Below are 13,951 nucleotides of genomic sequence, written 5' to 3'. Positions count from 1 at the left end.
TTATGCAGAACTCCCTGTAGTGACACTTGTTCTGTGCTTTTAATTTGAAAAAGATTTGCCCAGTCTAGTTGGACAACTTAAACTGTTTTCCAAAGAATAGAAAATTTTTAAATACTTAATTACTTTATTTTAATTACTTTGGTTTAATTTTTGGTAACAACAGCAGAAGCAAATCTCTATGTAAAAATGCAATGAAGTGATAGCATCTCAAAATCATTAAATCATATTCATAGTTGGATCAATCAAAGTGCCAAAATATTGTACTCTTCGACAACTTGCAACACGCAGTATGTCTGCATATACAGTACTGTATCTCTCTTTTAAACGTCATTTTTAATGTAAGCACTTCATATTTATGATGCTTGTGCAACTCTTAGGCAAAAGTAAGTCTTCAAACTAAATATTATCCATCCATCCATCCAACCCGCTATATCCTAACTACAGGGTCATGGGGGTCTGCTGGAGCTAATCCTAGCCAACACAGGGCGCAAGGAAGGAAACAATCCCCGGGCAGGGCACCAGTCCACTGTAGGGCACACACACACACCAAGCACACACTAGGGACAATTTAGGATCGCCAATGCACCTAACCTGCATGTCTTTGGACTGTGGGAGGGAACCGGAGGAAACCCACGCAGACACAGAGAGAACATGCAAACTCCACACAGGGAAGACCCGGGACGCGAACCTGGGTCTCCTAACTGCGAGGCAGCGGCACTACTCACTGCGCAACCGTGCTGCCCACTACATATTATATAATGGCCATTTAGATGTGTTCCTTGGATTTATACTTGTGTCATAAAATCAAGTGAATTCATTTAGGTACATTTTTTTTTATTTGAATTACAATGTGTGCTTTGAAATTAAAGTTGTGTTGCTGTAAATTACCAAGGAAAAATATTGGATGCCACTTATCTTTCGGTGGGTACAGTGACTGAGGAACCTATAGAGCATGTACTTTAAATTGAAAGAAAATGAACATCTCTGTCTTACTAAAAGTGAAACATACCTTTGGGCAATGCTTTATTTTAAAAAATACAGTAAATAATTTCCAACAAATCAAAATAAATAATGTTTATTTAATATGAAATGCTACAATCAACAAATACAGAAAAAAGTATTTTTACAATAAGAAACAAAAACTCATATTTTCATATTTTGATATAAATTATATTTATGTCTTTGATTCCCTTACATTTTTGTGCATTCAGTTGTTGATAAGAGGTGGTAGTCATTTACAAAAGTGATGGTTATATTATGGGTAATAGATTACAAAGTATCTGATGCTGCTACAGATGAAATTTTAGCAGGAAAAGGAAAAATAAAAACTGGTGGAGCGACTTCTTTGTCTCGACCATTATCTGTACTCCATCCTGTGTTCCAATTTACATATCCTTCATTTCCATAGCCATTAGCTTCTGCTCCTCCACCTCCAAACCACCCTCCAATAAGTCCACCACCACCAGCACCTCCACCAATTTCACCTGTAAAACCTCCTCCAAATCCATTTCCTCCAGCACCACCCGCTCCTCCATATCCACCACTGTTATATCCACCTCCTCCTATACCACTTCCACTATATGCACCTCCTCCTGCTCCTCCTCCAGCATCACCTCCATCATACCCACCATAACTTCCACCTCTACCATTACCACCTCCAGCTTCACCACCAGCACCACCTCCACCATAACCACCACCACCTCCTCCCCCTCCACCATATCCTCCATTTCCACCTCTGCCATATCCTCCACCACCACCTCCATGTCCACCACCACCAGCACCTCCTCCTGCTCCAATACCACCAAATCCTCCACCACCTCCTCCTGCTCCACCACCTGCACCTCCTCCTGCTCCACCAGCACCCCCTCCTTCTCCACCATTACCATATAATCCACCACCACCATTTCCACCTCCAGCATCACCTCCACCATATCCACCCCCTCCTACCCCACCAATTTCATATCTCCCCCCTCCAAATACAAAACCATTGTTACCACCAATCCCATCAAAAGAAACAGGAAATCCTCCATTTGTCCCTGATCCAAAAGATTCACCTAAAGTAGGTGGTACTATTATAACTGGAGGTGCTTCAGGGGGTATAGGGTCATCAGGTGTTGAAATTATGACAACTGGTGAGGATGGTGATGCAGGAGGAGTAGATGGAGGAGGTGGAGGATCAGGCACAGGAACTGGCTCAGGGACTGGAAATGGAAATGGTATAGGGATAGAAAAGGAAGGAACTGGTTTCTCCGGTGGAACAGGACCTGATCCTGGGCATGGTGCAGCACCGGCTCCTGAGTTCTGGATAAAGCCTGAGTCTGGGCCTGCTACAGGTCCATTTTCTGGACCTGGAAGAATGATAATAGGAGGCAAAACAGGAGGAAGAGGAGGTGGAATGGGTTCTGGGGCAATAATAATGGGAGGCAAAGGAGGAGGAGGAGGAGGAGGTGGAATAGGCTGGGGAGGCACAATAACAGGGGGAAATGAAGGAGGAGGAAGAGGTGGTGCTAGGGGCTGTTGAGGTACAATTACTGGTGGTAGAGGAGGAGGTTGTAGAATTGGTGGTTGTGGCATAAACACTGGTGGCATGATAGGTCTCTGAGGAGCAAATATTGGTCTGAAAACTGGGTAGGGCATTGGGATTGGAATTCTTCTATAGATAGGTTGCATAGGTTGCATCATTGCTCCATGCAGGCCTGTGTATGACTGTAAAAATAAATGAATTAAATAAATCAATAAATAATTAGACAAACAAATAAACAAATAAATTAAATGAAACTACAGGGTGGGCCATTTATATGGATACACCTTAATAAAATGGGAATGGTTGGTGATATTAACTTCCTGTTTGTGGCACATTAGTATATGTGAGGGGGGAAACTTTTCAAGATGGGTGGTGACCATGGTGGCCATTTTGAAGTCGGCCATTTTGGATCCAACTTTTGTTTTTTCAATAGGAAGAGGGTCATTTGACACATCAAACTTATTGGGAATTTCACAAGAAAAACAATGGTGTGCTTGGTTTTAACGTAACTTTATTCTTTCATGAGTTATTTACAAGTTTCTGACCACTTATAAAATGTGTTCAATGTGCTGCCCATTGTGTTGGATTGTCAATGCAACCCTCTTCTCCCACTCTTCACACACTGATAGCAACACCGCAGGAGAAATGCTAGCACAGGCTTCCAGTATCCATAGTTTCAGGTGCTGCACATCTCGTATCTTCACAGCATAGACAATTGCCTTCAGATGACCCCAAAGATAAAAGTCTAAGGGGGTCAGATCGGGAGACCTTGGGGGCCATTCAACTGGCCCACGACGACAATCCACTTTCCAGGAAACTGTTCATCTAGGAATGCTCGGACCTGACACCCATAATGTGGTGGTGCACCATCTTGCTGGAAAAACTCGGGGAACGTGCCAGCTTCAGTGCATAAAGAGGAAAACACATCATCATGTAGCAATTTTGCATATCCAGTGGCCTTGAGGTTTCCATTGATGAAGAATGGCCCCACTATCTTTGTACCCCATATACCACACCATACCATCAATTTTTTTGTTCCAACAGTCTTGGAGGGATCTATCCAATGTGGGTTAGTGTCAGACCAATAGCGGTGGTTTTGTTTGTTAACTTCACCATTCACATAAAAGTTTGCCTCATCACTGAACAAAATCTTCTGCGTAAACTGAGGGTCCTGTTCCAATTTTTGTTTTGCCCATCCTCGTTGAGATGCTGCAGTAGCTGGAGTTTGTAAGGGTGCCATTTGTGAGTAGCTAATATCCGCTAAAGGGATGTTCGACTAATGCCACTCTCCAGTGATATGCGGCGAGTGCTACACTGTGGGCTTTTGCTGAATGAAGCTAGGACAGCCACTGATGTTTCTTTATTAGTGACAGTTTTCATGCGTCCACATATTTGGCAAATCCAACACTGAACCAGTTTCACGAAACTTAGCAAGCAGTTTGCTAACTGTAGCATGGGAGATGTGTGGTCTCGTAGGGTGTCTTGCATTAAAATCAGCTGCAATGACCCGGTTACTGCGTTCACCAGACATCAACACAATTTCTTTCCGCTCCTCACGTGTTAACCTCTGCGACATGTCAATGGCTGTACACAAAGAGAAACTTGTAAATAACTCATGAAAGAATAAAGTTATGTTAAAACCAAGCACACCATTGTTTTTCTTGTGAAATTCCCAATAAGTTTGATGTGTCAAATGACTCTCTTCCTATTGAAAAAACAAAAGTTGGATCCAAAATGGCCGACTTCAAAATGGCCACCATGGTCACCACCCATCTTGAAAAGTTTCCCCCCTCACATATACTAATGTGCCACAAACAGGAAGTTAATATCACCAACCATTCCCATTTTATTAAGGTGTATCCATATAAATGGCCCACCCTGTATAATTAATTTGAAAATTATGAAATAATTCCTTTTTGTTCATAAATTGTATTACATATGATTTTCTAGAATTATAAGAAAATGGAAAAATATAATTATAAACATAAAGATATGTAAAAGAGTATAATTAAAAAGCTTCTTCAAATACAAAAAAATCAGGTACTTTATATATATTTTAGTTACAATGAATATAGTATTGCTTCTTCACAGGCCCTGAGTCATGCGTCCTGGGTTGAAAACCCAACCTGGTTACTTTCTGTTTGGAAGTGGTACATTTTCCTGGTGTCTGCATGTGTTCTCTCAGTTTTTTCTGAACATCCTAAAGACTTTAATTAAGGCAGTAGAATTTGGCCTGGCTTGAGTAAATGTGTGTGTGTGGGTAAGTTTTTCCTGTATCTATGATTAGTTCCTGCTCCTAAAACTACCAGTTAAATTTCATTCCCTGTGAAAATGTATTGGATTAAAAAAAGTTTAGTAATTGTTGGATGCACATTTACTGTACAGGTCACCACTGTGGCATTAAATAGACCAGGGTTTGCGTCCTGGGCCCCTCCGTGGAATTTTCATGTTCTTGCGGTGCTGCATGGGTTTCCTCTCACAGTCCAAAGACATGCAGGTTAGGTGGACTGGCGTTTCCAAAATCGTCCCTATTATGAGATTGGAATGTGTGTGTGTGTGTTTCCCCTGTGATGGTGTCCTATCCAGGGTTTGCTCCTGCCCAGCACCCTATGCTAGCTGGAATAGGCTCCAGCGGATCCTCACAACTTTGTTCAGAACTAAGCAGGTTAGAAAATGACTGAATGACATTTACTATACTTATATAAAAACTTGGATTTCTTAGATTTCCTGTATGCTACTCAGATCTGACCAGGGTTGAAACTCAGGGTTGATACTCATAAGCTGTAATGAAGTCACTAGCCACTACAGAAACACAGCAAATTTGACCCTTGAAATGTTTATTTCCCTCTGTAATTTATTTTTTTAAGTGGGTAATTTCCATCAACATAATTTTTAAATATGTATTTGTTTTATTGCTTCTTAGGTACCTTCTCAAAAAAATCTAAAAAGAACCAACTGTTGTCATGATGTCACTCTATGTGCATAAAAGAACTTGGCTCACAGCAGACTGATTTCACTGAAATTTGGTTCATTCATTCTTCAAAGGAGTTTGTCAGAAAAGTATCATTTTCACTAAGACATTACAAAATAGTAATAATAGTAATACATTTTATTTATAATAGCACCATGCCAGTACTTTTTGGTAATTTTCATAGTATCTATCTGAAAACAAGAAAACTTTCTGTTTGAGCTCAATTACTGATTTTACTGTTTCAGATTTACTTACAAACAGGTTATGTCAGCTTGTATATTTTATTCTTTCACATATCTAATAATCACTCCCAACCACCAAATATATACAAGTTATTAAATTATCAGCAAAGTCACACACTCAGGTCCCATATTTTCATTTTAGTGAGAGAGAGACAGAGAGAGAGAGAGAGAGGTTGGATGCATGTGCTGATAGTACGCTGCCGCATCCACCATATGACGAACCATCTGGATTGGAACCTGAATGCAGCCGTGCAGAAGGTGACACCTCAGCACCACACTGAACAGTGTGAGGTTTTTATGGTGGCTGGAGTGCCAATCCTGCCACCAACTCCCAAATTATTCCTGAAAGTTGGAGGACCTGCTTGCAGGGCTGAATGCAGATTAGCGTCATACCAGGAGGTTAAGGGCCATTGTGAGGACTAGTAAAAATATTTTTGAATAGAACCAAAAAGGGGTCAAAACCAAGAGAATGAAAAATCAAATGTCAGAAGAGTAACAAGAGACAAAAATTGAAGTACAAAGACAATAATCAAAGAGTCTGCACCAAAAAGACTACTGAGTAGGTAGTTTTGATATTTTTTTTGACATAAAGGGGTTTTGTATCTGTAAACTTAAATGAGACAGTCCTCAAAAGGATGACCTTTTAACTTGTTGCAATGTAACCTTTGAGAACACAATCCTAACAATGTGGTTTGCTAACCTAATGACAGGAGAAACAAAGGGCGGTGTCTGTAAAGAAACAAAATGTTTGCATGGACGGCAGAAAATAATTTAAAACAGAAAGTAAGCCATGATTCAATAAACTGACCTTAATATTAGATTCTTCATCTTGAAAAAGCATACACAGAGTGTAAGAATGTCATTTAATATGCAGACACCTATAAGAATTTTAAACAAACCAATTCATGACACAAAGCAGGGCTTGCATACACCTCCGCAATACCAACTCCATTGTTCTGCTGCTCAAAGTTTTATCAGGTAAATTAAAAGATCTTCATAGCCATAAAATTTAGTACATAAAAAGTAAAAAGTCTCTTATCAAAAAAAAAAATGGACGAGGAAAACATCTTGCTAAATTTGGCTCTATTTGTTGTTATGTTTGGCTCTATTATGTTATTTGTTGTTATGCATAAGCATGTACTCACAATTGACATCTCTCTATTATAAAAAAACAAAATCTTGGAAAGGAAAAGCAGGGCGACAAGATGTGATCTTCTCGGAAGTTTTCAGAAGACGCTTTAAAAACCCACAAGATGAAAGAGACTGGCCATGGAGCCTTGCGGGACCGTAAGCATGAGACTTGGTGCCAAGAGATTGTCCCAGGACTGTCTCGCAGGGACATGGAACATGAGATTCTTGCAAGACACGCCCTACTTACAACCAATATCAAATAAGAGCACGGCCAGCAAAACACTTAGTCGTGTAAAGGCACGTAGCACACACAGATCCTGTGCTTTCAGCACATATAAAGTGTATAAAGACAATACGTTCTAGATGAAATGTCAACGACTAAGCAAAGAAGAAAGAGCAGCACGGAGAAAAGATACCCAAAAGCGCTGGAGAGAAAAAAAAGGCAGATAAGAGATTATGAAAGCAGTGGAATTCGAAAGGCTCAAACAAACAATGGCGTGATACACATGCAGAGAAAGGTAAAGAATACGAAAGCAGTAAAATTCGAAAGTATTGTAGCGTCCCAGCCTTTTTATTTTAAGTGACTGTTATGTCCGATTGAGGGAGGGAAGAGTACAGTACGGAAGACTGATAGCGGGGTATTGATTGATGCGGTAATGGGGGCGAGACCTGGGGGAGGAGGGGTTGGAGAGGGTGCTAGAAAGTTGCGTTTGGGGATATGAAGTTGGCGATTGTTCAAGTAAAACTTTTTTTTTTTCTTCGAGCCGGATGCGGAGGTCGCTACTTTAGCGCAAACAAAAGGAAATTAATCATCAGGGCCAGGAGTAATTGAAAAATAGCAATACAAAGTGAGGTCAGAAATAAAAGGCAAAGAGTAGAAAACAAAGTAAAACGTTATAAAGAGGTTCAAAACAAGGGGGCGAAACACATACAGAGCAAGTTAGAGATAATGAAAACAGTGCAATTCAAAAGACACAAAAAACGTAGGCGCGATATACATACAGAGCAAGTTACAGAATATAAAAGCAGAAAAAGTCAAGAGTATCAAAACAAAATAAAGATCGCATTAGCGCTAAAAAACAGAAATTATTACTTGGTGAAATAACGGAAAGGTGAATTAAGATCGAATATATGGACACAGGTGATATGTCAGAAGTGTGGAAATATTATAAGGCTTTGAAGTTTAAGTCATAAACTTGTAGATTGTCTAATTCGTGTTGCCATCAGGGAAAAGTAGTGTTTCCACACAATGAGGAGACGTATCCAAGAGAATTAAAAATTTGATGAAAAGTTTCGGAAAAGTGAAATCCACAAACAGTCATTTGCCAACCTGCTATATCTGAAAACAGGGTTGCAAGTCAGGAACAAACCCCAGGCAGTGCATTAGCCAACCGCAGAATCCACAAACACTACAGGCAAAATATATGAGTCTACAATAATCTTTTTGCCTTTGCATCATTCAATGCAAAAAATGTAGATTTACACAAAAATGGACCATACGCTATGAAAATCTGTGGTCCCACAACAGTTAAAGCAAGGACAAGTTTAATTTTAAAGAAAACACAATTCTGTCAGGTGTATATTTATGATCAAGGAGAAGCGATGCAAATGTAAACAGGCGAAAAGAAAGGTAATGTAGTATATATTCTGCGAATAACATTAGACACCAAAGGAGATCTTGCTATGCCATTCGTATTAAAATGTTTACAGTTTCCCGTGAGAACAGCTTTTGCTATGACAATTAACAAATCACAGGGACAAAAATTACAAAAAGTAGGATTATTTATTAGAGAAAAAGAAACGACATTCACTCACAGGCAGTTATACATTGCCTTGTTACAATGTATCTCCAGAAACGGAATCAAAATTCAATGCGATCTTGAAGAAAAGGTAATTTCAAATATTGTTTTTAATGAGGCTTGTAAAAGTGCAACAAATGAAACTGAAACAATTCCAAAGAGAAAAAAAAAACAGCTTTTAAAATTGTACGAGGTGTAGCAGAAAAGTAATGAGACTGATTTTTTATTTACCAAAGTTTTTATTTTTTTCAAACATCAATGTTATCCCCTTCAAAGTAGTTCCCTTGGGCAGCTACACACCGATGGAGACGTTGTTCCCACTGTTGGTAGCAGCGCTGGAAGTCTTCAACCGGTATGGTCTTCAGCATGTCCGTTACACTCTTTTGGATGTTTTCTAAAGTCCCGAAATGACGTCCTTTGAGGACATTTTTCAGTTTAGGAAAAGGAAAAGTCACACGGACTGAGGTCAGGTGAATAAGGGGGCTGGGGAACCACAGGAATGCCTTTTGAGGTCAAAAATTCTGTTATGGAGAGGGCAGTTTTTTGGCACCATTTTGGCACAGACCTTTCACATGTGCAAATGTTCAGTCAAAATTTGATGAACGGTAAATCTGTTCAAATTTAATTGTTCACTCAACATTCTTAATGTTAAACGACGGTCTGATCTCACAAGAGTGTTCACACGTTCGATGTTTTCTTTGGTTTTCAAAGTTGAAGTCCTCCCTGAACGGTGTTCATCTTCAATGTGTTTTCTGCCTTCCAAAAATGATTTGTGCCAGCGAAAAACTTGAGCTCGGGATAAAGAATGTTCCCCATAGGCCTGTTTTAACTTTTCAAACGTCACACTTGCCGTTTAATGGCACAACGTTGCTCCAAATTCCGCTGTTCCATTTTGCGTGACGCACAACCAAAAACACAACTTCGCTAATAGCAGTCACAAAAATCACGTAGTTAACGGAAGGAGTTGAAACTCGCACTGAGCTATGGGAGGGTACTGATACACGTGCTCTATCAAGGACAACAGCGCAGCGTTGCCAGATCGCTTGCAGTGTTGCTAGTCTCATTACTTTTCTGCCACACCGATTAACCAAACACAGGGGTTGGCGAGTGAAGCGAGCAGGGGGCAGAGCCCCCTAGTTATATTAAATATAAATTTGCATTATCTGAAGATTATAGCTGTTCAATTTCTCAACAAAACACAGTATATTACTATCAAAGCATCATATTGACCTGCTATCCATCACAGTAACAAAATTCAACCTAGATTTTAACTCTACATTGGATACTGCTTTCACAGAGTACTTCTTATTTTATGTTTATGCAATAGGAAATACAATTAGACATGAACCCTAAACATCTAATAATTGTGAACCAATCAATGCAAATTTTACATAATTTGAGAAGGAACCAGGTGCCTATTTCTTATGACTACGTCATTTTGTTAAACGATACTAAAAGACATGTGTTTTTTGTACTCTGCTAATTCATGCACTGTAATTATGCTTCATTTTCAGTGTTGTTTTTGAATATGACTTATTCTTAATAAATATTTAGTAAACCAAAATATGATATCTACATCTTTAATTAAAGCAAATAAACAAAAGTAAAAATGCTCCAACTTTCAAACCAGTGAACTAACTCATGCCATGTGCACATTTTCTAACATGTTTAACCTGACTGCAGTTCATTTAGAAGAATTTCAATGTAGTACAAATACTTAAATTTCTTTCCTTCTTCATCTACCTAATAATAATAATATAGAGTAGATTTATATCTGTAGTAGTGATTACTAGGTCAATACACATTTTATAAGATAGATAGATAGATAGATAGATAGATAGATAGATAGATAGATAGATAGATAGATAGATAGAAGTTTACTTGTCTCCAGCAGGAAATTTGGCTTTTTACAGTAAATAAGTAAATATATAAACAGTTGACAGATAGCTAAATTAATAAATAAATATACACACACACACTATGGTTCAAACACACACCAGAACGACTAAAAAGCCAGAAAATTAAAAAAAGAAAGAAAACTTCTGACTTGGCACTCACGTTTACAGTGAGGCACTCTACAGGTATGGTGCTGAGGTATTTTGAGGTAATTTCAAGCATAACTAACTAGATATCTGATTATTTAAAATATTATTTTTCCATCAATAAAATAAAGACATCCTACTTAATTAAAGTATATATCCATCCATCCATTTTCCAACCCGTTGAATCCGAACACAGGGTCACAGGGGTCCGCTTGAGCCAATCCCAGCCAACACAGGGCGCAAGGCAGGAACCAATCCCGGGCAGGGTGCCAACCCACCGCAGAAAGTGTATATCTAATATATATTATGAATCAACACTGCTGAAAGACAATGTGTTTAAAGCCTTGTTGTCGATAATGAGCTTATTAATGATGGCCAACATGTAGAGAAGATACTTCATATGTATTCTTTGAAATTCTATGTAATTCGTAAAATGTATAATACCGTAACAATGAAAATGGTATTTTCATTTAAAAAGGTAATGTCTTATATTTATAGCATATCATTCCCATGTGCCAGTGTGTTTGGTATATACATTATTATATTTTGCCCTTATTAATATAATGCACTACCATACATTCACTAAGCATTCAAAGGTAATACTTACTTCATAACTGTCAGATCTTGTTCGCCGGGATCGTTTCTCAGTAAGCTAAAAAACAACTAGGAATAAGTATAAAAAGAAATAGCAAAGCAAGAAGAACACAATAACATCATAAATTATGCACATCTTCTTACCGGCAAGGAAAGTGTTAAGCTTGCAAAGCAGATTAACAATATCCAGTGCATCATTTTTATTTTGTTTCCTAAAAACAGAAACAAAAAACAACATTATATATTTAACTATAACTTCTAATTAAAAACATTCAGAATTACAATGTATTATTGTGGAATATTCATCATTTAGAAAAAACATTCTATGCTTAGTAACTCACCTTTTTCATAATAATCCATCCTCAGACATGAAAAGTTTTTTTGTGATCCATTGAATAGGTTAAGTAAGACTAATCTTTTCAGCTGGAGATCACTCACTTAAGTGTTTTACTTTTGGAGCAATTTATATACAGATATAATTAGTGACCAACCAATCAGCTCTTTAAGTGTAATAACGGCTTTGAAACAATGTAAGATAAAAGCTGATTACATCAACTTAAACAGACAGTAATATAATACCATATTATACTGTGTACATCACAGGAAATGTGGTCTATTTTGCCATGAACTTAAATATAACATGCAAGATAACAGTATTTGAAACTATCACACTAACTCATATAGTCAAATATTGCAAGTCGTGTTACAAATTAAGGTTTAAAACACAGGACAAATATTGATGTTAGTTTACTAAGCAAGGATTCAGTTCCACTGGTAGAGGATCTATGGCTGGTTTTAATGTTTTGCTTAAAAACGAAACAAAAAAAAAAAAACCAAACAGTATATAATACTGCAGCTTTTGCATGGAGGCAAAGACATCACTGAACAAACAATTTAACTGAATAGCAACTTTGAGCTTCAAAAGTGAACACTGCTTAGAAAAACAATAAATGTTATGCTTAGAGAGTGTTTGCTGAATAAATGTAAAGAATAATTCACTTAAATTAAACAATTAAACCATACCCCAAGTATCCATTTTCTTCTCAAGATGGTACCATGCTCATGCTCATGCTCACTCATTAAACTGATATGCATGTCTTAAAGATATGCAAAGCAATTAGAGGTCCCATAGTAAAATCACTTAGGGAGACACAAATTATCAAGGCGAAAAGAACCCTTGAGCTATAATGCAGCAGTGTTACCCACAAAGAACATAAGAATAAAAGAAATTTAACAAACGAGAGGAGACCAGCTCACCTGTCCCAATAACTCATCTAGGCATTTCTTAAAGATTGTCAAGGCTTCTGCTTCAACTACAAGTCTTGGTAGTTTGCTCCAGATTCCTGTAACTCTGTGCATAAAGAAGCGCCTCCTGGTTCCTGTCTTAAATGCACTTCCCTTTAATTTCCACTGGTGTCCTTGAGTATGTGATGTATCCTTGGGTTGAAAGAATTCTGCTGAATCTACTTTATCAATGCCATTGAGGATTTTAAATACCTAGATTAGGACCCCACATTGTCATTTCTGTTCGAGACTAAACAGGTTTAATTCTCTTGAGTGTCAGAGTAGGACATATCATTAAGTCTTAGAATGCACTTGGTGGCTCTCCTATGCATGACTTCAAGTGCTGCTATGTCATTTTTGTAGAGTGGTGATCAGAACTTTACACAATATTCCAGATGTGGTCTCACTAGTACATTAGATACAAGACAAACTGTAAACCCAAATTCTCTGTGTATTGAGTAAAACTCAGCAATGTGTTATATAGTGATATTAATAAAGAAGCTTAGTTAGGTTAAAAAAATCAAAATAAAGCCATATAAAAAGACACTTGACCTTGTATTTATTTTAGACATTTTAAAAGCAAACCTGTAACTGTCAATTTAAAAAAAATACCTAGGAAATCTGCAATATATGTATCACCCGTTAAATTAAAAATGATAAAAGTTATATAGTTAGTAAAGAATTAGGCAAAACAAGTACAATTCTTATATAGAATAAGGCAGGTTAGACGATATAGAATGATAATCAGGCACCCATAGTGCTTACTTTTACAGTAACAGCAGTGAATGAAATAAAGGCTGTTATCTGGCTTCACTTTGACTTATTGTACTCTGCTATGTCTTGCCTAAGACATCCATACAACATAATGTTATTTTAATTCTATCCTTTGTACGTAACATCTGGTTGGTTTCATAAAATTATTATGTTATGGGTATTAATTGGCTAATAAAAAGGACTTAATACTTTATTGTGTTCTGCCAGGTGAGCAAAAAAATTGTACAGTAGCTAAGACGGAACAACAGATAATAATTATGGGATGCAGCAATGGAGGTGGTGGTGAAATTGAATCTGAACTCGATATGAATTATATCATTACTTACAATATACTCAATTGTCAACTTTCTCACGTCATACCATTGTGGATGGCAGGGCACTGACTGGAGTTAAGTCGTCAGGAAAAGCAGTATAAAGGGCAATAACACAATAAAACAAAAATTGGGACTTGGAGGGAAGAAGTATTAGTCCAAGAAGTTGGAGTGCACATGCTCCTCAGGTTATGGAAACACCTGACATTCAACCTGGAAAAAGAAGGAATTCAAAGAAGGGGGGCTGGATGCAGTAACGCCTCCTGGCTGCAAGATGCA

General features: G+C 37.9%; 1 protein-coding gene across 1 annotated transcript; it reads right to left on the bottom strand.

The window, feature by feature from the left end:
* Nucleotides 1-1,269: 1,269 nt before the first annotated feature.
* On the bottom strand, nucleotides 1,270-11,723 carry LOC120528717 (translation initiation factor IF-2-like). The gene is made up of 4 exons (XM_039752873.1): nucleotides 11,645-11,723; nucleotides 11,448-11,515; nucleotides 11,317-11,361; nucleotides 1,270-2,706 (listed from the first exon to the last, which is right to left on the bottom strand). Exons 1-4 carry the CDS (start codon nucleotides 11,661-11,663, stop codon nucleotides 1,270-1,272), a joined length of 1,569 nt encoding a protein of 522 aa, XP_039608807.1. The 5' UTR covers nucleotides 11,664-11,723.
* Nucleotides 11,724-13,951: the final 2,228 nt, after the last annotated feature.

The sequence above is a fragment of the Polypterus senegalus genome, chromosome 4 (genome assembly GCF_016835505.1).
Source record: "Polypterus senegalus isolate Bchr_013 chromosome 4, ASM1683550v1, whole genome shotgun sequence".
In the NCBI taxonomy this organism is placed as follows: Eukaryota; Metazoa; Chordata; class Cladistia; order Polypteriformes; family Polypteridae; genus Polypterus; species Polypterus senegalus.
Note: the sequence above shows the minus strand (reverse complement) of the source record. Positions and strands in the feature narration are given on the sequence as shown.